The 23,325-nt window shown below is 31.7% G+C and overlaps 2 protein-coding genes across 2 annotated transcripts in view; one reads left to right on the forward strand and one right to left on the reverse strand.

Moving 5' to 3' along the window:
• On the forward strand, positions 1–16,949 carry LOC129913528 (cytoplasmic aconitate hydratase-like). Its single transcript, XM_055992260.1, has 13 exons — positions 1–140; positions 304–513; positions 587–679; positions 8,687–8,856; positions 8,916–9,061; positions 9,116–9,185; positions 9,244–9,448; positions 9,572–9,874; positions 9,949–10,049; positions 10,111–10,227; positions 13,897–14,984; positions 15,046–15,328; positions 16,661–16,949. The coding sequence occupies exons 2-13, from the start codon at positions 507–509 to the stop codon at positions 16,769–16,771; spliced, it is 2,694 nt and encodes an 897-aa protein (XP_055848235.1). The 5' UTR covers positions 1–140; positions 304–506; the 3' UTR covers positions 16,772–16,949.
• Positions 16,890–23,325, reverse strand: part of LOC129913530 (solute carrier family 25 member 44) — a 12,872-nt gene continuing 6,436 nt past the window's right edge. Inside the window, exons 2-4 of the mRNA XM_055992261.1 lie at positions 20,189–21,110; positions 19,994–20,121; positions 16,890–18,392 (exon numbers count right to left, since the gene is read on the reverse strand). Coding sequence (XP_055848236.1) covers positions 18,201–18,392; positions 19,994–20,121; positions 20,189–20,831 — 963 coding nt within the window. The 5' untranslated portion in view covers positions 20,832–21,110 and the 3' untranslated portion in view covers positions 16,890–18,200. The remainder of the gene's footprint in view (positions 18,393–19,993; positions 20,122–20,188; positions 21,111–23,325) is intronic.

The raw sequence follows: 23,325 nt of genomic DNA on the forward strand, positions 1-23,325 counted from the left end.
TCACTGCTGTTTTGCTGCAGTAGATGTGTTTGTGAAGATGTCACTTCTGCGTTTTGCTTTTTGATTTTACCGATTCTTGCAAAATAAAAATTTAATTTTCTATTATTTTGTACATTTTTCGTCTGTCGATCAATTTCAAAGTAAGTATTTTCTTTACACAAATTAATCTATTGTTTACAATTTAATTAAATAAATGCATAATATTTAAATATTGTATTGAATTATTATACCTCAAAATAAAAGTGACGTTCTTCACATCCAAATAAATTAAAGATACACTTGTTTTTCTTCTGTGCTTTCAAGTTTCGCCAAATCAAAATCCAACCAGAACCTACGACGAATCGGAATCAGTTCAAATTGATCGGCAAATCAAAGTTGACGTAGCCCAACGAAACCACCTAGACGTTCAATAGTCTGAATTCTAATTTTTTTTTTATTTTCTCAAGAGTTTAAAATTGAGTGGAAAATCATCTTTTACAAATCAAGTTTAAAAGTAAAGAAACACAATGGCAGGTAAGATTTAGGAATTAAAATATTTAACTTCCATTGCATAATCATGAGTCTTCCTCTCTCTTTAAAAAAAAAGGTGCAAATCCATACGCTCACTTCCAGAAGACATTCAACTATGAAGGAACAGACTACAAGTATTTTGACCTGGCTTCCCTTGACCCAAAATTTGGTAAGTATTGACAACGACGACGATGCACGGGAAAGACAGATAATTGTTATTTGTTGCAATTCTAGTTAAATTAACTTTCACTTAAAATTCTCATTTATCATGTTTTTCTACGTGCAAATTAGTGATAATGCTTATTTTTTTTTTTATTGATTATGAAGCTGAGGGTTGGTTATAATCAAAAAATTAGTCTGGGTTCTTATTGGTGTAGGTACACTGCCGGTCAATAGAATAGGTTCACCCTATAAACGATGCGCCCACAAAAACCGAAGGAAACCCTTTTTAATGATTCAGTACCTGGGTGACCGAGCTTTGCTCGGTATCCTTAAATGTTATAACTTTCAGTGAAAAAATTCAAATGCAATTTGCAACAGCAATTTTTTTGAGTGGGTTTGAGTTTGCAATGACCAGTTTTTTAGCGGGTTACAAAACACCACATTCCCACTTTATAATCCAGTTTATTTAAGTTTGAATATACGATCAGCAATGAATAGAAGGGTTACAGGAATCTGCATTATCGAAAATGCTTACAGCTATGAGATCTCTTTTTGTTCAAACTTTAATTTTCGGGTCAGAAAGTTTTGGATGGTGAATATAAAGTTAAGCTTTTTTTCAAGTTTAGCCTTGTATGAAGAAATACTATTTTTATCTCTGTTTTTTTTTTTTCTGTATCAGTGGATGCTTTACTCCTTTCTTTTTTTTTACTTAGGTATACAGGGTGTCCCAAAAGTATTGGATCAAACGAAATATGCTGATGTGGGAACTTAAGGGCTCTCAGAATTTGGAACCTTGTTCATCCCGAATCCTTACGGTTTTCGATTTAATGCCATTCTTGTGAAATTTCGAAAAATCCCTACTCCCTACCATCCCTCAAAAATTTATTGAAATCGTTGAATCTGTCTCCGCTAAAAAAAAAAACTAATATAAGAGAAAATACTTCCAAAATGTTGTATTTACCTAGAGGACCAGACCCTCAAAATTTCATCGAAATCTTTAAAGTTGTTACCAAAAAAAAATTCTATGTTTAAAAAGTGAGCTTAGCAGTGGGCGGATTTTTCCAAAAAAAAACTTCCAAAACTTTTTACTTTCTTAGATAAACAAACCCTGAAAATTTCATCGAAATCGTTAGAGCCGTTTCCGAAAAAAAACTTTTATGTTAAAAAAGTGGGCGTGGCAGTGGGCGGATTTTCAAAAAAAAACTTCCAAAACTTTTTAATCGCTTATACACACAAACCCTGAAAATTCCATCGAAATCGTTAGAGCCGTTCCCGAAAAAACTTATATGTTAAAAAAGTGGGCGTGGCAGTGGGCGGATTTTTCCAAAAATACTTTCAAAACTTTTTACTCGCTTAGATGAACAAACCCTGAAAATTTCATCGAAATCGTTAGAGCCGTTTCCGAGATCCCAATTTTATATATATATATATATATATATAAACAATTTTAGCTCGTTTAAAGTTATAAGATATTCAAAGATATCCCTTTTTCTAACTTATGTAGATTTTTTCACATCCGCAGATGCAGATGCGGATTTTTGAAAGTTAACATCTGCAGATGCGGATGCGAATGTTTAAGATATTATATACAAAATTAATATAAATGAATAATAGTTATAAATTACATTTTTTTTATTTGTATTTAATGAGAGAAATTAAAAATAGGTGCATTAGACTTAATAAAAAGTAATACCGCCATCTTCTGTGCATCAAGTCAGTTACACAGAGGTTGGTTAATTAAGCCCCACTACTAAATAATTGTTCCCTAGGAAGACTGGCTTGTAGAGTGGGTAGATATTGTCGTTAAGTTCTTTATTGGCACTTTTTTTTTGTCCGCAAAGAAAGATCTTTATTAACCCTCTACTGCATGAATTAATATTAGCGGACGAAAAAATTAAAAAATGCTTTACATGGGTTCTTTGGGTTGTTTCAAAACGGTTTTCATTAAAAAAATTTGTTTAAATTAATTTGTTTAAAAAAATTGTTTATAAGCCAAATTTGGCTTCGTATGCATTAAGGGGTAAGAAATCTTACAAATTTCATTTATTCAGATTATGTAAAAAATACAATTAAAACATCAAAAGATAAATATTTATCATTTAAAAACAAAATAAAGTAAAAAAAATACATTGTATTTCAAAAGGTTACGAATTAATTCAATTCAAATTTGGCTCATTTTAAGACATGGAACCGAGAAAAGCAATTTGTTTTCATCCGTTTTAAACATTTCTTCTGGTTCACATTCTTTCCACTGTCGAAGTTAGTCTTGCTCCAACATTTTCACCCACTCCCAGATCTTACAAAAACTATAAAGTAATAAAATGATTGAAAAATATTATAGGTGAGCCCCCCTCCCCCTAAAATTTTAAAGGTTACGCCGCTGGAAATTTAGTTAACATGAGAAAAATGTCTCTAAAGGCGAAGGGGCTCCATTTCTGAAGCAAAACATAACTTCCAAGCAAAATAACAATGTAAAGAAACAAAATTTTCCAACAAAAAAATTTAAAAAATTGTGTAGATTTACAACTCATAATGCATACGAAGCCAAATATGGCTTCCGTACTTTTTGCCCTCCCAAGACCAGGCCAATAATTTTTTTTCAACAAAAATTGGTTCATAGCATACACAATTAGACAATCGATCAAAAATAAATTTTTAATTCCACTTTACTTTCCAAACAAACGCAGTAATTAACACTTAAAGTATGAATATATTCTACATTTTCGATTTCAATGCACACGACTGATCGACTCACCTGTGATCATAAAATACACCTTTATTTTGTGTCGGACACACGAAAAAACTATCTCTACGGGTTCTCAGAAACTTAAAGAAGAGGATTGTATTTAATCTTTACCATTTTTTTGTGACAGAGAAGAGAAAAGTGCATACAAACAGACAAAACCATATTTGGCTTCGTATGCAGTAGAGGGTTAATAGCCTGCTTTCACCCCAAATTTTATAGTTCGAATACCAAATTCTAAAAATTTCGTAGACAATTTGAAATTTGACTTAAGGCTCTAGTGAAAATGGACTATGTATATTTAAGACTTGCATTTGTGTTTTGTCTAAAAAAAATCAGTAACAGACGTATTACTCGGTGTGACTCCCACTAGTACGCGCCATTCGCTCGCTTCACTCAACTTCTTTCTTGTCGCATCTTCTCTGCATCCGCATCCGCATAAAAATCCGCATTGATTATTGCGGATGTCCCAAATAATAATAAATAAATAAACTGTTCCGACGGTGTGAATACCTCTTTATCCTGCGAAAAAGTCTACCTAAAGGGTCCGAATAAATCACTAAACTCTGAAAAAGTCATTTTGAGAATGAGCTTGCATGAATTTGCATTGAAAGAAGACGATGGAAAATTAAGGTCATTATTATCAAAATATGGAATATCGACTATAACCATTACTTCGATCTAATGGCTATAATCTAGCTGCAAAAGCAGTTCGCCCCTTCCTAAATGAAATTAGAAATGATTTAAACCTTTTAGAACAAGTAAATCATATTTAATTCCTCGGAAAGAACAAATCAAACCAAATCTCTTTTCTAACTCATGTGACACTTTTCGAAATTCAACCTATTTTCGATTCTTTGAGGTTTTAACGGAGTTTCCTATTGGTTTTTAATTCGATCTAGATTTGGGCACTTCTCATCAATCTTTCTACAGTTCAAAGACTAAGAGTACTTGCAGGGGAAGATTTAATTTAAGATTTTAATACGGAAGAGTCGAATACCAACCAGAGGATAGTGCGCTTTTCTTTTCATTTTAGGCTCTTTTCCCCTGCTTTTTTTTATTTTTCATTTGTTCTCGATTTTACACACACACCTTAATTTTGTTCCGTCTACAACTTGATTTTTATTTTTTCTTCGAAATTAAGGCACTTGGACTGTCTCATTTTGCCTTTAAACATATTTAAATAAACCTCACTTTACTCCACCAAAATACCCGCCCACTAATCTAAGTTCCTTTGAACCCAAACTTAATTTAAAGTGGGTGAACCTATTCTATTGACCGATTAAAATAAGCCTTTTTTTAGAAACATTCAAATACATTATATACATTTACCGTTACAATAGTTTTTCAACTACTTCTTTCTGAATTATAGTAAGGAAAAAATACATGCTTTGAAACTGCATTCTCAAAAATGTTTTATTAAAAAGATTTCTTTAAGCGAAAAAAGCTCTTCATTGCCGTTTACAAGGTGAACCTATCCTATTGACCAGCAGTGTACGTGTTGTTGATTAATCTACTCGCGCTCGAGATTTGTACTCAGCGAGTCGTCGTCGGCCATATCTTTGGCTTATCAACAACCTGGAGAATAAAGATTCAAGTGAATTTTAAACTTGCCCAAAAAGATTGGACTTTTAGCTTTTATGATAGCGATACCTTAAATTGTAGCTAGAAGTATGAGTTGTATTTTTTTTTTATTGTTGATATCAATTAAAGGGGGTTTACTTATGAGTTAGTATGCATGCATGCATAATTATAATTCAATTGAAGGCAAATGCAAAATCGGGTTCTATTTGCTGTCTGGATTTGGAATATTTATGCAACAACAAATCAAATAGTCTTCTATGCCATCAACCGTTATAATTTATTTTGATTGTTATGCGGCACAGCGCACTGGCACAAGCTTAAGACTGGTTTGCAAGTGTTTTGTTTGTTGATTAAGGTTTTTAATTGAATGCTTGTTTATTTTTAAATAAATTTGTTTAAGAAAGACATATTTTTTTTTTTCAATTTAAATTATTTAAAATTTTAAAGAGTTAAGAATGCAAATTAGAAAAAAATGTGTTTCTGTTCAAAGAAGAATAAAGCCTGTACTCTTGTATTGGAACCATATCGCATTGATGTTAAACACTTTTGAGTTGTTATAAAAGCCATTTCGTTCAATTTTGAATGGAATTAATTTTATTTTTATGGAATTAACTGGATTTTTGTATTGCTTATTAGAAGTTAAACAAATAGAGTTCTCCAGTACTTATGTGATTCTTATTAAGCTTGTGATGTTCTTATGTTTTCCCAGTTAAGGTAGGTCAGTTGGTCCAAGGTTTACTGATGAAAAAATAATGAAACTAGGGTTTAAAAAAAGTTCGTTCCCTTTGGGTCGATCAATCAATCAATATTATAAATCATTTATACTATTTGGTATTCCCAAAACAAAACTGCAGCGGTTGGGATTAAATCCATTAGCTGTAGAATTAAGTCGCACAGTGCGTCGATTGTATGGAGATGTTGGAAAAAAAATCAAATTTTTGAAAATAAGTTGAGTTTGGAAAAAAAATTGTTTTTAAATGTTATTACAACACGTTTTACAAACTTTAGCGAAATTTCCACGCCCCCTGCCACGCCCACTCCTGAGTGTGCATATTTATATCTAGAAAACGGCTTGCACAATTTGAATAAAATTGAAGAAATTTGATTATCTAGGCGAGTTCAAAAATACAAAATAGTGTCGACCCTATTCGCCCCCTGCCACGCCTACTTTTGTATACATTATTCAATCCAGGAACTTGTATGTATGGGAATTCGGGAAAAAAATAAAAAAACAAGTGTTTTGCTAAGATGTCTTGATTTTCAGGCTCTAAATTTGATTGCATATTTAGTTTTGACTTCATTAACTGCAAAACACCACGCAATCGGGCTGTTGGGTTGGAAAAACAAGCATCAAAAAGCTCCCTAGCGGAACACATTATGTAAAAAATACTCGTAAACAAACACTTGTTGCAAGAGAAAGAGCAGGCTTCTGCAAAAAAAACTTACTTTTTTTAAAAGGTATAATTGTTTACTTTCTTTAAATAAAAACACTTTTTTCCCATCGGACCCTTCCAAAAATATATAGCTTATCGAAGTTAGTACTTAACACGCACAAAGAAGCTTTGATTTGGACTCTCAAAAAAAATATAAATTTACATGCAAAAAAAAATAATGCAGTTAGAATAATTATATTTTCTCTCCTGAATATGAATCTAGCAAAAAAAATATCATATCTTCTTTTTTTCTTCAACAAATGCTCTTTTGACCGTTAACTAAAAATCTTACTCTCATTATTTTTTTTTTTTTATTGATCTTCTGAGCATCTCTGACAACAGAAGATTGAACTTTATCATAAATTAACTGTTGATTCATTCACTCAGACTAATTACCTTGAATTTGGCATACTTGCTCCACATTTTTGGCAATTTTTTTTTTTTGATTTTTTTCCACTAGTCGCCGCACTGTGAGTCGGTGGGATTATTTACCTAGTTTCGGCAAGCAATTGACAACAGGGTGTGTGCGATTTAATCCCTAGCCGAGGCAGACGATAATTACTTTACTTTGTTTCAAAAAAGCCAACGGTGAGAAAGGAGCGGAAATTTAACGACCGAATGCAAAAGTTATTTGGAGCTTCTTGTTGGGCTTTAACACAAAATCATGCTTCATTTTTATAAGCGTATGAGAAACATATTTTTAGTTGGTGGCCAAGTAGACGTGGTGTTCACTGATTTTGTCAAAGCATTTGAAACCGTTTCACATGACATTTTAATAAGTAGATTATATTCTTTTGGAATCCAAAATGGATTTCTAATTATTTAAGAATAGAAAACAAAAAGTTAAATTAGAAAATGCTTATTCAAGAACTATTAAAATGTCATGTGGCGTTCCCCAGAGAAGTCATTTGGGCCCATTGTTGTTCAATATCTTTATAAATGAAATTCCATCACTGTTGAAATTTTCATCCTGTTTAATGTACGCTGATGATTTGAAGATATTCTTACGTGTTAAAAATGTTCATGATTGCTTTTTGCTTCAAAATGACTTAAATGTTATAGTTGATTGGTGTGATCGTAATTGTAATGCTTTAAATGTAAATACATAAATGCCAGTCTTTTTCTGTTCATCGCAACAGAACTCTTCTTGAATTTGAATATAAAATGTAAAATAATGTCTTAGGTTTTCCTAGTATGGTCAAAGATCTTGAATGAGAACCAATTTAAAATGCCTCTCTATTCACCTTTTCTTTGTTCTCTGAAAATAGACTGAGTCTATTGAGATTCAAATGCATGATGCACTCAAAACTGTAAGAAAATTGCCCCAAGCGTTTGTTTATCCAACGATGTTTTCCATTAAAAATGATTACAAAAAATGTAAAGAAAAACAAATCTAATTTGAAATTTATTTTGCGGTTTCATTGTGATTTGATTTTTTGGTTTGGCTGATTAGGTGCGGCTATATTACTGTGTGAAAGTTATTATTGAGATAAGATTTGTATTAAGGAGAAAAAATGTTTAAAAAAAAAAATGATCATAAGATATCATAAAAGGAAATGATAATCTAATAACTAACGAACAAAGTCTAAAGATAACATTTATGGGAGTTTCGGATATGATAGCATCTGTTTAAATAAAATGAATTTATTTAAGAATACCTTAAGATTTTGTGATTGCACATTTCGCGCTAAATGAGATCATTATTGTATGCTTGACAACAATCTAATAATGCTTATTTTATGTAGTCAAAAAATAGGCGTAAATTGGGAAGCAGATTTATTGAGTGAGAGGTTAGCAGTTTATTTTAATATTAGAAGAAGGTCCATGTCGGTCCATAGCGATAAATAACGGCTAAGCCTCTCATTGTTTTGGGATTGTATGTATATAATATGTTTGTACCTTCTGGAATAATGATAGGTACCACAATAATGGAGTTTAAATCGAAACATCCGTTGAAATTGATAATCACCACATCCCTCCATCTGATTATGGTCTGTCGAAATGTTTTTTCTGCTTATTCAAAGATATTCACGTTGTATATACTACGTTCCCCCGAAAGTCGACTACACTTAAGTGAATACAACCAAAGCGTTTGTTGATGTTTAAAACCAGTCTTGAGGGTTTTGTCCACTTCTTAACTGTAAATACCTGAACATATCTATTAGCCAATTCATTTTTATGAAGTTGCAACATTGAAAAAAAAAATGCTGAGGAAATAAATGTAACGTGGATTAATCGATAACAAAAATTCCAGATCAATTGCCCTACTCTGTTCGTGTTCTATTGGAATCTGCTGTTCGTAACTGTGATAACTTTCATATCTTGGAAAAGGATGTTCAAAGTATTTTGGGATGGTCTCCAAGTGCCAAACAAGGAGAAAATGATGTCGAAGTATCATTTAAGCCAGCCAGAGTTATCTTACAAGTAAATTAATTAAAATGTTTGTAAGAAAAAAATAAATATAAATAAATATTAATTTAAAGGATTTCACTGGTGTACCAGCAGTTGTCGACTTTGCTGCTATGCGTGACGCCGTACTAAGTTTGAAGGGAAATCCAGAAAAAATTAATCCCATCTGTCCAGCTGATCTTGTTATCGATCATTCTGTTCAAGTTGATTTTGCAAGAACGTAAGTCTTAAAAGGAAAAGACAATATGATAGATAAATTGTTTCTCTGTTATAGAACTGATGCTTTGAGCAAGAATCAAAATCTTGAATTTGAACGCAACAAGGAAAGATTTACATTTTTGAAGGTAACATTCGATCTTGTAAAATTTTTCCATTTTGATTTTTAATCTTGATTGATTTTAGTGGGGAGCTCGTGCATTCAACAATATGTTAATTGTTCCACCTGGTTCTGGTATTGTACATCAAGTCAATTTGGAATACTTGGCACGTGTTGTTTTCGAAGATGATATAGAAGGCGGAAAGATTCTCTATCCCGATAGTGTTGTTGGAACTGATTCACACACCACCATGATAAATGGTCTTGGAGTACTTGGTTGGGGTGTTGGAGGTATGTTTTTCTTTTTCAATTAAAATAAAACTGTTTAAAAGAAAGTGATGGCAAACTTTCTAGATTTTATTCAAAAATTCGAAAATTCTCTACAAAATAGTTCTTTGAATTGTTGTTTTCCAGGAATTGAAGCTGAAGCTGTTATGTTGGGTCAATCGATTTCCATGTTGTTGCCAGAAGTTATTGGTTACAAATTGGTTGGAAAATTGAATCCACTTGTAACATCAACTGATTTGGTGCTGACAATTACCAAAAATCTCCGACAATTAGGTGTTGTTGGTAAATTTGTAGAATTCTATGGTCCAGGTGTATCTGAGTTGAGTATAGCTGATCGTGCCACAATCAGTAATATGTGTCCTGAATACGGTGCTACTGTTGGTTATTTCCCAATTGATTTGAATACTTTGGCTTATATGAGACAAACAAGTAAGTTCTGCACTTTCTTCAATACCATAAACGATCTCTAAAAAAAATATATTTTGTTATTCTTAAAATTATAGATCGAGCTGAAAAGAAAATTCAAATTATTCAGCAATATTTGGAGAAATCCCATCAATTGCGAGACTTTTCCAATGAGTCTCAGGATCCAATTTATACAGAGGTATGGCAAAATTCTTCTTTTAATCAAATTACTTCGAATAACATTTGCAACTTCTTAATAGACCATCACCCTCGATCTTGGAAATGTGGTCACATCTGTGTCAGGTCCAAAACGTCCTCACGATCGAGTCTCTGTTACTGACATGAAGGCAGATTTTCAATCCTGTTTGACCAGCAAGGTAAGCTAATGAGATGAATAACTTTTCTATTATGAGATAAACAAAAGCCCAGTGATGAGTAGCACTTTAAAAATTCACACCAACTAGACTTGGTTTATCCCATAATCTTGGACTGACTTCATAAAAAAACACTCGGGGTAAAATCTTCAAAAAACAAACTACTGCAAATATTATCGATATCCAATGAAATTGATTGTAGTGCACAAAAGAGCTATCTAAAGGAAACAGCAACTGTGATATGAAAATCAGGATTGAATCACGGCTACTATTTCCTTAGATAACTCAATATAAGTACATTTGTGTTGAATTTGCAGGAGGCTTTTTTCAATCCATGATTGATTGTGGTGAATTCGCGAGAAAATTGAATGAATATAAAAGTTGGTTCCATCAACGAATTGCATTGATGTTCTAGCTTTATGATTGCTTAAGACCATGACCATCATAAACTAGTACACCAAAGCAACTAATTGCAGAAACTCAAACACTTCAAATAACTGTTTCGTAAAATATACAACACTTTGATTTTTTATTTCAATCAACAAAAAAAAACTAAACACGCGAAGATGTTTACAGGGCGCACGAGCAATTAAAACTGTTGACTAACATACCAAAATGAGGTGTTTTTATAAAGCTATAAGGCTTGATTGATTTTTGTTTTAAAAAATTTTATTATTAATACCTAGAATAGGAAAATTTTCTGTAACCCAAATATTTATGTTTTTTTTTTTACTTTATGATGAGTAAGCAATTCTTGAAGAAAATTGGGAACAAGAAGTAAGGCAAATATAGAAAAAAAAAAAAAAAACAACAAAAGGAGGTGCACACTTATGAATGTTAAAATGCAATTGATACAAAAAAATGTTTTATTTGTAACCTAGTTTGTGTTTGTTTACATTGGGTTAAGTCAGTAGAGAGAATCCTCAGATTTTTTTTGTAACTTGAATATTATCTGAGGAATAAATAAATAAAACATTTTGTGTTTTTCGAAGGGATCGTATTTCAAAACAAATCATTTTCAATGTAAATACCACTTTTTTCGAAGCCTTGCAGCTGATTTGGTAATCTTTTTCTCTTCGATTTTTAGGGAAAACTTTAACTCTAGGGTCGAAATCATTGAGGTACAAAATTTGTGTGAGTCGAGTCAATGAAGGCTTCTCTTTGGAAATTCTCAGAACAAATTTTGATGTTTTTTTTTTATTTAAATAAGAAGGCTTTTGGAATGTAGTCTTCTTAAACCGTCATTTGACCTGGTGCGCAAATGCGCTATTTTAATATTATAAATTCAATTCTAAGTGGGCTTGAGGTATAGTTTTTATCATTTCTACATTTTGAGTGTGTTTACACTTTTCTTCAGAGATTCTATTTTATCCTAATTAATCTCTTAATCTTAAGAAATTGAAATCTTTCCTAAATCGTTTAAGAATTAAGTATTTTTACAATGGTTTTTATTTAGAGAAAAAAGTTTTTTGTTTTCGTAAATATACACATTTTGGAGGTATTTTTGAACTTAAAAAAAAAAAAAACTTTACCAAATGTAGTTGTCCTGGAATTGTGAATTTCTACTCATTTGTGAATGTTTCTAGGGTCTTTTACTCTGTTAAATCGTCGAAGTCTTGCTGATTTCACAATTTTTTACTTTTAAGAAAAAAACAAAAACTTTTTACTTTAAAGTAAGAAAAGTACCTTGAATGCATTTCGGAATGTTGTCATTCCATCCTCCATGTGAAATCAATAAGGTGTCGACTAAAGTTGATAATTAAATAGTTTTGTTCTTATGTTGATATACATATTTTGTATAGAAAAAAAAAAAAAAAAAAACAAATAGAAAAAAAACAGCTCTTTTGTAATTCCTTTTTATACAAGAAATCAAAAGGAAAATTTCATTTTGGGGTCACCATCATTTAAAAAACAGCTTTAAATTTAGTCTACGTTACTTATGAAATTCCATTATTTTTCTTCCCTTAAGCCTAGAACATACTTGTGAAGTAAGTCGTGTAGTGAATTCATATAATTTTTTTTGTTTTCAATTTTCATATTAATTTTGTTCGAAAAAATATATAAGGGGAGTAGATTCATGAATGAAAGAGATTCCCGTAAATTTTGCAAGTGAACTTCTTCACGTCGTGAAGCAAAACTCTCCAATTTTTTTTTGTCACCACGAAGGCCAACAGGAAAATTTACAAGTGACCAAAAAAAAAATGTATGGATTTACTTCACGACTTGCTTCACAAGTATGTACTAGGCTTTATTTTATTTTTTCTCTAAATCTTTAGCTTTAGAGATATTACTTGCCACCACTTTGAATCTAGGTAGAAGTGGCTATCACAGAGGAGTAGGATGAATTATGATAAATTAATACTTTTATCTCTCCGTTGTCAAAATGAATCTGAGTTAAGTGACCCAGTCTTTGACTTTTGAAAAAGAAGAATAATATCTGAATTCATTTAGAGTTAACTTGAATTTTTCCGTCAGACTGTCCAGTGCAGTTTTTCAAAATAAGTGTTAAATTACTATTTGACCTAAAAAGATCAAACGCTTTAATAACTTGGGCGCTTCCTGAAAATTGAGTGTCCAATTTATTTGAGTTTGTTCACGAGTCATCTTTAATTTTCAGAAAACCTGACAGGATTTTTAGAAAGTCTTTTCTCTAATGCATTTTGCTGGATCAAAAAATTTTCCATAATCTCTCAAAGAAGTTTTCTTGTGTCTTTTTTTTACTTTTATTTGAGGATCACAAGATTGATTGTTCAAGTTCTAAGGTTTAATTTTCAGTTCGTCTCTATTTTTGGTTAAATCAATCGGTTTTCTAATGATTTAAAAAAAAAAACTGTTTGGACTGTTTGGTAATAGGTTCGTCAAACTGAATTAAATATATCTGCTTTCAGAGCATGCATACTCAAACAACTAAGACAATTGCTTTCCATTAATCTTCAATTAGTCATCGGTTGAATCGTATAAATCAAACTCTAAGTACGTTGTCTAAAGAATTTATTTAAGCCCTTACTTCCTCAAATAAGTATATCAAACTTTTTGTATATACAAAAATATGTGCTTATAGTAAAGCAGTAAAAAATTAAGCAATTAAATATTCGCAAAAGAAACCATATCACGTGAAATATTGATCCCCCTTATCTATAAGAAAAATGCTTTGAATGAAAAAATATGTTTCCGTAATCATTTTGTTTTTACTATTTAATTTTAACCACAAAATAATGTGGTTACGTCAGTACAACACTTGACTCATCAAAGTTGTTAAAAGCTTATCTTTGAGACAATCCAATTTACTAACCGATGATCGTATTCATATTACATCAACTGACCTAGTGTAATTGAAAGTATGTCACTGCACGTTTCTAAACAAATGCAAAAAAATTAAAAAAAAAACACAAAAAATACCTTACATTAATAAATCACTTGAAAATAAATGCAGTGTCAACGTTAAGTCGAGCCTCCCAACACAAACTAATTAAAAAGCAATTACGATCAAAGTTCGTTTGAATTGGTTTTTGATTTTGTTTTTCCTCTGTATTTCGCTTAGGCATATCATTTTTATTGCATAGCGATGAATGTGCTTTTATAGATTACATCGCTGCGTCAAGACTTTTATTTTTAATTAACAGAGACTCAGAATTTTTGATTTTTAATTTGTATGTTTTATTTTCATTCAAGGTCGGCTTCAAAGGATTCGAAATTGCACCAGATACACTTTCCACTTCTGGCACATTCCAATGGGACGATGGCAAAACCTACAAGATCACCCATGGATCTGTGGTCATAGCAGCCATCACCTCGTGTACAAACACAAGCAATCCTTCGGTGATGCTAGGTGCTGGTATGCTAGCAAAGAATGCCATTGAAAAGGGTCTTTCCATTGCTCCATACATCAAGACATCACTGTCACCGGGATCTGGAGTTGTCACTTACTATTTGAGAGAATCAGGAGTGATTCCATATTTGGAACAGTTGGGTTTCGATGTTGTCGGCTATGGTTGTATGACTTGTATTGGTAATTCTGGGCCATTGGATGATAATGTTGTCAACACAATCGAAAAGAACGGTTTGGTGTGTTGTGGTGTTCTGTCAGGTAACAGAAACTTTGAGGGACGTATTCACCCAAACACCAGAGCCAACTATTTGGCAAGTCCATTGTTGGTTATTGCATATGCAATTGCTGGACGTGTTGATATTGACTTTGAAACTGAGCCAATCGGAGTGAATGCTAAGGGAGAGAAAGTATTCCTTCGTGAAATTTGGCCAACAAGAAATGAAATTCAAAAGGTCGAGAATACACATGTTATTCCAGCTATGTTCCAAGAAGTTTACAGTAAGATCGAAATGGGTTCTGAAGATTGGCAGAAATTAGAAGTATCCGATGGTCAGCTGTATCCTTGGAGTGGAGAATCAACATACATTAAGAGACCACCATTCTTTGATGGAATGACACGTCAATTGCCAGAAATTAAATCCTTGAAGAATGCTCGTTGTTTGTTGTTTTTGGGAGATTCTGTTACTACTGATCACATATCTCCAGCTGGTTCGATTGCTAGAAACAGTCCTGCTGCTAGATATCTATCTGAACGTGGTCTGACTCCAAGAGACTTTAATTCATATGGATCACGACGTGGAAACGATGCTATAATGGCACGAGGAACATTTGCAAACATTCGATTGGTTAACAAATTGGTTACCAAGACTGGTCCCAGAACATTACACATCCCCAGTCACGAAGAAATGGATGTTTTTGATTGTGCTGAAAGGTTTTTATTGAATTTCTATATATCTTTGAACTGATTTAATGTTGATTTTGTTTTTTATTAGGTACAAAGAAGAAGGTACTTCATTGATTGCAGTTGTTGGAAAGGAATACGGCAGTGGGTCGAGTAGGGATTGGGCTGCAAAGGGTCCTTTCCTTTTGGGTATTAAAGCTGTTATTGCTGAATCATTCGAACGTATTCATCGATCAAATTTGGTTGGTATGGGAATTATTCCATTGCAATTCTTACCTGGACAAAGTGCAGAAAGCTTGAACTTGAATGGACGAGAGGTGTATAATATTAGTCTGCCAGAGAACATCAAGCCCTTGCAGAAAATCGAAGTTGAGGTAAGAATTTGTCAAAATAATAAAAAAATGACGTTGAAGTAGTAGTAGTGTATGTTTTTATCAATCTATTGGATTTGAGGCGTTCGTTAAGAGTTTCAAAATTTGTTTATTATGTGCGGTTTTCAAGATTTAAACGTTCACTGTGGCGCATGTGCAACATTTTATGTAATTTTTTGTGAAAAGATAAAATACCTATATAATTAAATGGGGCAAGTTCTAATGCTGCCATATTGAACAATTTAAATGGTTATTCGAAATTTTATACATTGGCTACAAGTTTTTTTTGCAATCGCACAAGTTTTTTTCTTTTCTTCCCGTACGAAAGTGGTTGAAACTATGAGGTTCCAAACACTCGCGCTCATAGAAGTGTTGAACTTCCCAATTTCCCAATTTTTATCACGACTCTCGCTCATAGATCGAAGCTTTCCGTGTTAGATTAATTCGATTTGATGCTATTCCAATGAGATCAGGTATATTTGTATCTGATTGCCAATAAGTTCATTCTCCAGAGAAAAGAAGTCATAATTATTCTCCATACCGGATTTATGTAACGCTCTGCGTTTTGATATATGCATCTAGAGCCCCGAAATATATCTTTCGCATTTTATTTCCGATAATTAGTAGTAACTCCTATGCTGACGAAAACAATAGGAAACTATGCGACACTAATCAACCTACATTCCATTTTGTCGTTATCAACTTTTTTTCACTATTTTTTTTTTTTTTTTTTAAATTAATTAAAAATACAAAAATCTTTCAAATCTTATCAATTCTTTTACATTTAGTTTAAATCGTGGAATCTTGTTCACGTGAAATTTATTTTAGTGCTGAATATTTTTCTCTCGCAAAATTATTTCTGATTCTCCAAGCAATGACAAGAATCAGTACAAATATGAGCAGATGCTCCGGAGTCAATGAAACATTCAACATGTTACACATATGACAGAGCAAATGATGTGTACAAAACGTTAGTTCTTCTTTGCTCTGTATTGTTGTTCCGCATATTTGATGAATAGTCTTTGGTAAAATGTCCATTATTATTACATTAGAGATATGTAGGTTCTGAACTGGGACTAATGTCGTTTTTATTTTTGTAAGTTCTTTGTAAGTTGCCCACTCCGTTCATAAAAAGCGATCGCTTCTTTTTATTCTATTTTCACATCTTGAAAAACCAAATTAAATGCTACCGGTACACAATTGCATCGACCATTCGATTGTATCAAGTAATTTTTGTTCCATCATCTCTAAAATCAATTTGTTTTTCTTTTCCTAGCTACATTTTTTTTTTAAATTTTATTAAAAACGTTTATAAAAATACTGTTCTTTTTTCAGGCCGATGGAAGAATATTCGAAGCTATTGTTCGCTTTGACACAGAGGTTGACATTACCTATTTCAAAAACGGTGGCATCCTCAACTATATGATTAGGAAAATGTTGGATTAAGTGCCGACCTCGGCACAAATGTGTGTGTTGAAACAGAGCATTTTTTGTATTAAAGTTAAAAAAATAAAATGGTATGGGTATTGTTATAAACAAAAAAAAAATCAAAAGAAGAATAAAATATTTTCATGTAATTATATATTTTTTTTTTATTTTATAATAAAGAACATTTAAGTGGTAACTACTTTGTTGTTATTTTTGTTTTGTTTGTTTCTGTCCTCGATTCGTCCATTTATCTAAGTAATACATACTACTACTTATACATTACATACATGTTTTGTATTTCATTTTATTTATAATATAAATTTAAAAATTTTATATAAACTCAACAAAAGTTATTCTGGCAAACAGAATAATATAAATATGTATTTATAATATTTGAACTTATTTTCTATCTTTTTTGTTGTTGTTGTAATTTTGGTTTGGTATTAATAAATAACAATGAGGTTTGGAGGATATAATATAACTGAGAATTAACTAAAAAAAATAATTATATAAATAAAATTACATATTTACAGTGGCGTCATTTAAAATGAAAAAAAAAAAAAAACTTTTCTTTGTAAAATAGTAAGTTTTCTTCTTTGTAACTTTTGCTGGTCTTACAATAAATTATTTAATAATATTTTTTATGACAAAAATTTGTTTTACAAAATAAAGCTTTTCAAAAAAACAGCATGATTTTATGAAAAAACAAAAATAATATTTTTTCTTTGAATATGATTGTACAGCAACTTAACTACCACAAAGGGTCAGTTATCCAAGATTGGGCATAAATGTTTTACCAAAAAAAAAAAACAAACCAGTTTTTCAACAATTTTCAATTAAACTGTACAATCTTCATTGATACATATATTTTTTTTTGTTTTCTGTTCAAATAGAATGAACAATCTTGATTGAATGGAATGCAAATAATATAAATTGTTTTCTATTGAAAAAAAAAAAAATAAATCCTAATTCTTATTTCAATAATTTTTTTTTTGTTTTCATTTATGATTTTATTTATAATTTTTTTGTATATAAAATAAATAAATTAAATTAACAATATTTATTTTATTTTGTTGTATTTGTTTCATATAATTCATCGGTGGATGAAAAGTTAATCGGGCGAAACGCGCATTCAAATCTCTTTGGTTTTTTTTTTAAAGATTTTTGTTTAGTATCGTTTGTTATTTTTTTATTCAACTCTCAATTGATGGCAATTTTCTGTATTAATTTGATTCTTCTTTTTTTTATTGTTCTTTGTCATAAATGCAAAATAAATATTATTTTATTACAATAGATTTATAATTATATGTTTTCTTTTTTTTTGTGCTCAAAAATGTTGTTAAAATAGATATTGATGAATTATCATCAAGTCATTTTTTTTTTTGTTAAACAATTTTTAATTTTTGTGTGAATCTGACAGATAGTAAGAGAGTTTTTTTTGCTTTATTTACCAACGTATGAGATGTTTGTACTGTTCGTCTATGGCTATTCGCTTGATTGTTTCATAACCGAGGATTATACTAAACGAGAAGGCTGCTGATTGGACTAGACGGGCAGATAGTCCTTTGAAGAATACATTCATTCTCTCTTCAGCCCAAAGGTCTCGGAAGGCGACTTTCATTGAATCTAATCGCTGCACCTGAAATGAATAAAATATAAAAGGATGAATAAATAATGCTAGTGTTTAAATTGGCTGAAAATGAAATTCGCTTCGAACTGTCAATATTTACTTTATGTTTTAAAAGTCGTTGCTAGCCATTTTAATGGTATCATAACTATTTTAGAAACTGCATCATAATTTTCAAATGCATATTTTACATATTCCAAGAATATCAATCATTTTTTGCTATCACTCACCAAAAACTTGCTGCAGGCTCTTGGTGTAATATTAAATTCCATCCCAAAAAAATCATTGAAACTCAATTTATTTGAGAATAAAACAGTTTTCATTGACCCTCCGGAAATTTCTACAGTTTGATTATGAGGTTTTGGAAATAGTGGGTCTAATGAATATACATTCGGTCTTATCACGAATTCCATTCGTATCGGAAATTTTTTACAAGCAAAACAGTTTAATTGAATTGAATTATCCTGTACAAGTGAACAATTATGGGCGGGATGGCGAAATTTGACATGCCTGGATATGGCCACAAAATAAATTCTTGTGGCCAAATTTCCCTATAGATTCCCAACAATCCTCATTCGTTCTAGTCGCTATTGAAATTTAACTCTTGGTTCTTTAACAAAATTTTTATCTTGTGGTCCATTTGGCCCTTAAAGAAGCCTCGGAGTGATAAGGGGAGACGCGGTCAGCAAAAGTTCTACTATATTCTACTAAAATATCATGGATATCCGTATCCGGACTTTAGATACAAATAACCTGAGTTAGTAAAGCCACTTAATAAAATTTTACGTGTGCACTTTTTACGTCAATAGCCGTGTTGTTTTCTACACAATTATGCAGAGTGAAACCAAAAAATATTTCACGAAAATGCTACAAAGCCGTTACTGATTTGGTTGCATGGATGCTCCATAGTTTCAAATACTATAAGAAAAACAGTGAATAATTAGTATGTTACCCCGGAAGAGAATTTTCTTATCTTATCTTATTGTGAGTTTCACGTGGAATGTTTTCCGCCCGGAATTTAAAAAGCTATCATGAGTTTCACAAGAAGGGAATTTACATTTTCCGCTATACTAGATTCTTGTTCGGCACCAAAATTTTAGTGAGAGGAGAGTTGTCGAATACCTCGCAAATTAATTTAAAAAAAAAATGAAAATACAAAGAGATGTCCGAACGTGAACAACTTTTTGCCCGAAACTCACAATAGGTGAAAAGTGAAATTCAATTTTTCCGGGTGGAATCTTGTTCACGTTAAACTCACAATAGCGCTGAACAATCATTTTCGACATTATTTTGACATTAACAACAAACTGCCTCACCACAAGGTTAGGTGGCCGTACTAATTGTTTGGTTTCAAGTAGTCTGTTTGTGGTGAAGATGTTACCCCGACATACAACCCTAGAAAAAAAAAAACAAAGATCGGGTAGCCAGGAAAATAGCTCATTATTGCCTTACTGTCGTAATATAAATATTAAGTGTTGCCAAGTAGTAGTTCGACTTGCGTAATGGTTGTATGGTTTTAGAGACAACTCTTTTAAAACTTCTTCCAAGAACTACTTATATTTTAATTTTTAAAAACTAATTTTTGTCTAAAAAAAAAAACAAATTTGGCTTACCTGTAATCGCGCTCGAATAATATCCAAAGGATTTGTAATAATAGTTGTTGTAAAACCTCCTAAACTACCAGCTACACATTGAATTAATAGATGCGACACATAAGGTGGACAAACTCGACACAATTCCTCTGAAAAACAAATAAGACTTCATTAAGTCAAAAACTTCCAATTAGAATATTTAAAATATACTCTTACCTTGATACATGTGATAGAAAACCCACCATAAAGCTGAATTTGGTACATAAGCCATCAAACTGGCCGTATAACCACGATAGAATCCTTTGAATCCATCCCTCCGCACAATCTCTTTGGCAATGTCTAATGAAATATTTAATCTACTCCTATTCGGTCCAGTATTAATTCCTAAGGGATTCATATGCGACTTGCCACCCATGCCCATGCCCAGCACCATTGCATGTTGCGATATCACATCGAATGGCACTATAATGGTCTGGCCGACCAACGAGGCGCATCCGCCTCCTATCAGAGACTTCATTCGATGACCAGCACCGAAATCATTCAATATATGTCTCACTCCTTCGTACGTGCTTATATAGAATACCCCCGATACAATTTGCACCGAGGATATCCAAAAGCCTCGATACAATCCTGGAACACCTTCGGATTTGTATATTTTGAAAGCACAATCGATCATGCCTTTGTAGACATCGCTTCTGTGCTGCACTTGGAGTTGTGTTTTGATCACTGTCAGAGGGAAGAGACAACAACGCACCGAGAACGAGCTTAACATGGACAGAGGAAAGAATTTCTTCTTGTCCATCATGTCCCACTCGATGGTTTTGATGTAAGTATTACTGGCCATTATTTCGGGTTTCATTGGAGAGTTTTTTGGAGAATTTTTTGTTTAGTTCGTATCAGTTTTTCTTTTTGTTTTTTTTTTTATTAATCTCTTAGTTTCAAGTTGTTCTCAGGACATCAGACTTTATTTAAGATTTTTTTTTTTTTGCATAAATTTTGTTCAAAATGAAAACTAGGAAGAATCTCTAGGTCATCCTCGAAAAGAGGAGCGTTGAAACTTTGGAGCAAGTTTCGTCGTTTGCTTTGTTGCCCATGAAAAAGTGATGAACGTCCTTGTTGTTGTCTGCATAACTTAGACCTGCGGAAAGAATTAAAATTATCTTGTGTTGTGAATGGGATTTTAAATTTAATTAAATAAAAAAAGCAAAAAGAAAACACTTGTTACTACTGCACTCAAAAAAAAAAAATAAAAACTATAGTCCAGTAATTTTAGGTTTTATCTGCGGAAAAATTCCTACTGGGCTGAATTTTGGTATACAGCTTAATGACGGCTTTGTTATGAAGATGTGAAAAATCGACATTGATATCGTGTCCGCGTTAAGAGTTATAGGGGTCAAAAGGTCACAAAAACTGGTTTTTCACGATTTTCAGCAAAACGGTAAGTCTTATCAAAAAATTTTCAATGCAAGAATTGTAGACCAGATTATTATATATAAAAAGTGTCATGACACTTTTTTTCCTAAGACCCACCGTTTCTTAGGTATAACGATTCAAAAAGTTGAAGTTTAGTTGTAATCGTCATAATCCTATTCCTGAAAAAAAACTCCTAACTGAAAAGTTCTTGAAATTTCATTATTTTTTTAGCTTGAATTTCGTTCCTCAACTGTTAAGAATATGGGGAAACCAAAAAAAATGGAAATTTTCGCCATTTTTCCGATTGGGGCCCTTCTCCCGAAACCATTTCCCTGGGAATTTTTGTTTAGAATATGTCTGAAAATATACAGGGTGTGCAATAGAGAATGGACAACCCTAAAACGGCTTATAGCTACACTTATGATTGTTCTAAAAACAGATAGAAAAAAGTTCTATCGCAACCAGTTCATAAAATATGGACTTTTTTTCGTTCAGTGTATTTTAAATTTTATCATCTTATGTTTTCGTTCACTACAACCACGAATGAATGAATTTTATTTATTTCTTTTTTTATAATTTTCTACAATCATTGGATGAGTACATAAACACTTTAAAAATATCATAGCTATTGCACATTTTCGTAAAAAAAATTTTGAAATCTGTTTTTTGATGCAAAATGTAAAAAAAGTATTTTATGAAAAATTTTAAACACCTGTGGTATAAAATAAATCTATAGAAACCTAGGTGGCCAACTTTCTTAAAAATATTCTGGTATAAGGAGAATATTTTTAAGAAAGATGGCCACCTAGGTTTCTATAGATTTATTTTATACCACAGGTGTTTAAAATTTTTCATAAAATACTTTTTTTACATTTTGCATCAAAAAACAGATTTCAAAATTTTTTTTACGAAAATGTGCAATAGCTATGAAATTTTTAAAGTGTTTATGTACTCATCCAATGATTGTAGAAAATTATAAAAAAAGAAATAAATAAAATTCATTCATTCGTGGTTGTAGTGAACGAAAACATAAGATGATAAAATTTAAAATACACTGAACGAAAAAAAGTCCATATTTTATGAACTGGTTGCGATAGAACTTTTTTCTATCTGTTTTTAGAACAATCATAAGTGTAGCTATAAGCCGTTTTAGGGTTGTCCATTCTCTATTGCACACCCTGTATATTTTCAGACATATTCTAAACAAAAATTCCCAGGGAAATGGTTTCGGGAGAAGGGCCCCAATCGGAAAAATGGCGAAAATTTCCATTTTTTTTGGTTTCCCCATATTCTTAACAGTTGAGGAACGAAATTCAAGCTAAAAAAATAATGAAATTTCAAGAACTTTTCAGTTAGGAGTTTTTTTTTCAGGAATAGGATTATGACGATTACAACTAAACTTCAACTTTTTGAATCGTTATACCTAAGAAACGGTGGGTCTTAGGAAAAAAAGTGTCATGACACTTTTTATATATAATAATCTGGTCTACAATTCTTGCATTGAAAATTTTTTGATAAGACTTACCGTTTTGCTGAAAATCGTGAAAAACCAATTTTTGTGACCTTTTGACCCCTATAACTCTTAACGCGGACACGATATCAATGTCGATTTTTCACATCTTCATAACAAAGCCGTCATTAAGCTGTATACCAAAATTCAGCCCAGTAGGAATTTTTCCGCAGATTGGGCTTAAAAATGACTAAAATGACTGGGCTACTATACAAACAACAGAAAATAAAAAAAATCAAGTAGGATTAGTTTTCGTATTTAATAAATTCTTTCTACTTAAAAATGGCAAAGGCTTAAAAAAAATAATAAAAATAAAAGTAATACAATTTTAAAAGAAGAAAAAATAGATTTTGTGAGCACAACAAAGAGGAGTCATTAAATGTCTTTTAATTACACGGTGTAACACTCAAAATATACGCGGGCGGAGACC

Source organism: Episyrphus balteatus, chromosome 3 (assembly GCF_945859705.1).
Source record: "Episyrphus balteatus chromosome 3, idEpiBalt1.1, whole genome shotgun sequence".
NCBI classification, from domain to species: domain Eukaryota; kingdom Metazoa; phylum Arthropoda; class Insecta; order Diptera; family Syrphidae; genus Episyrphus; species Episyrphus balteatus.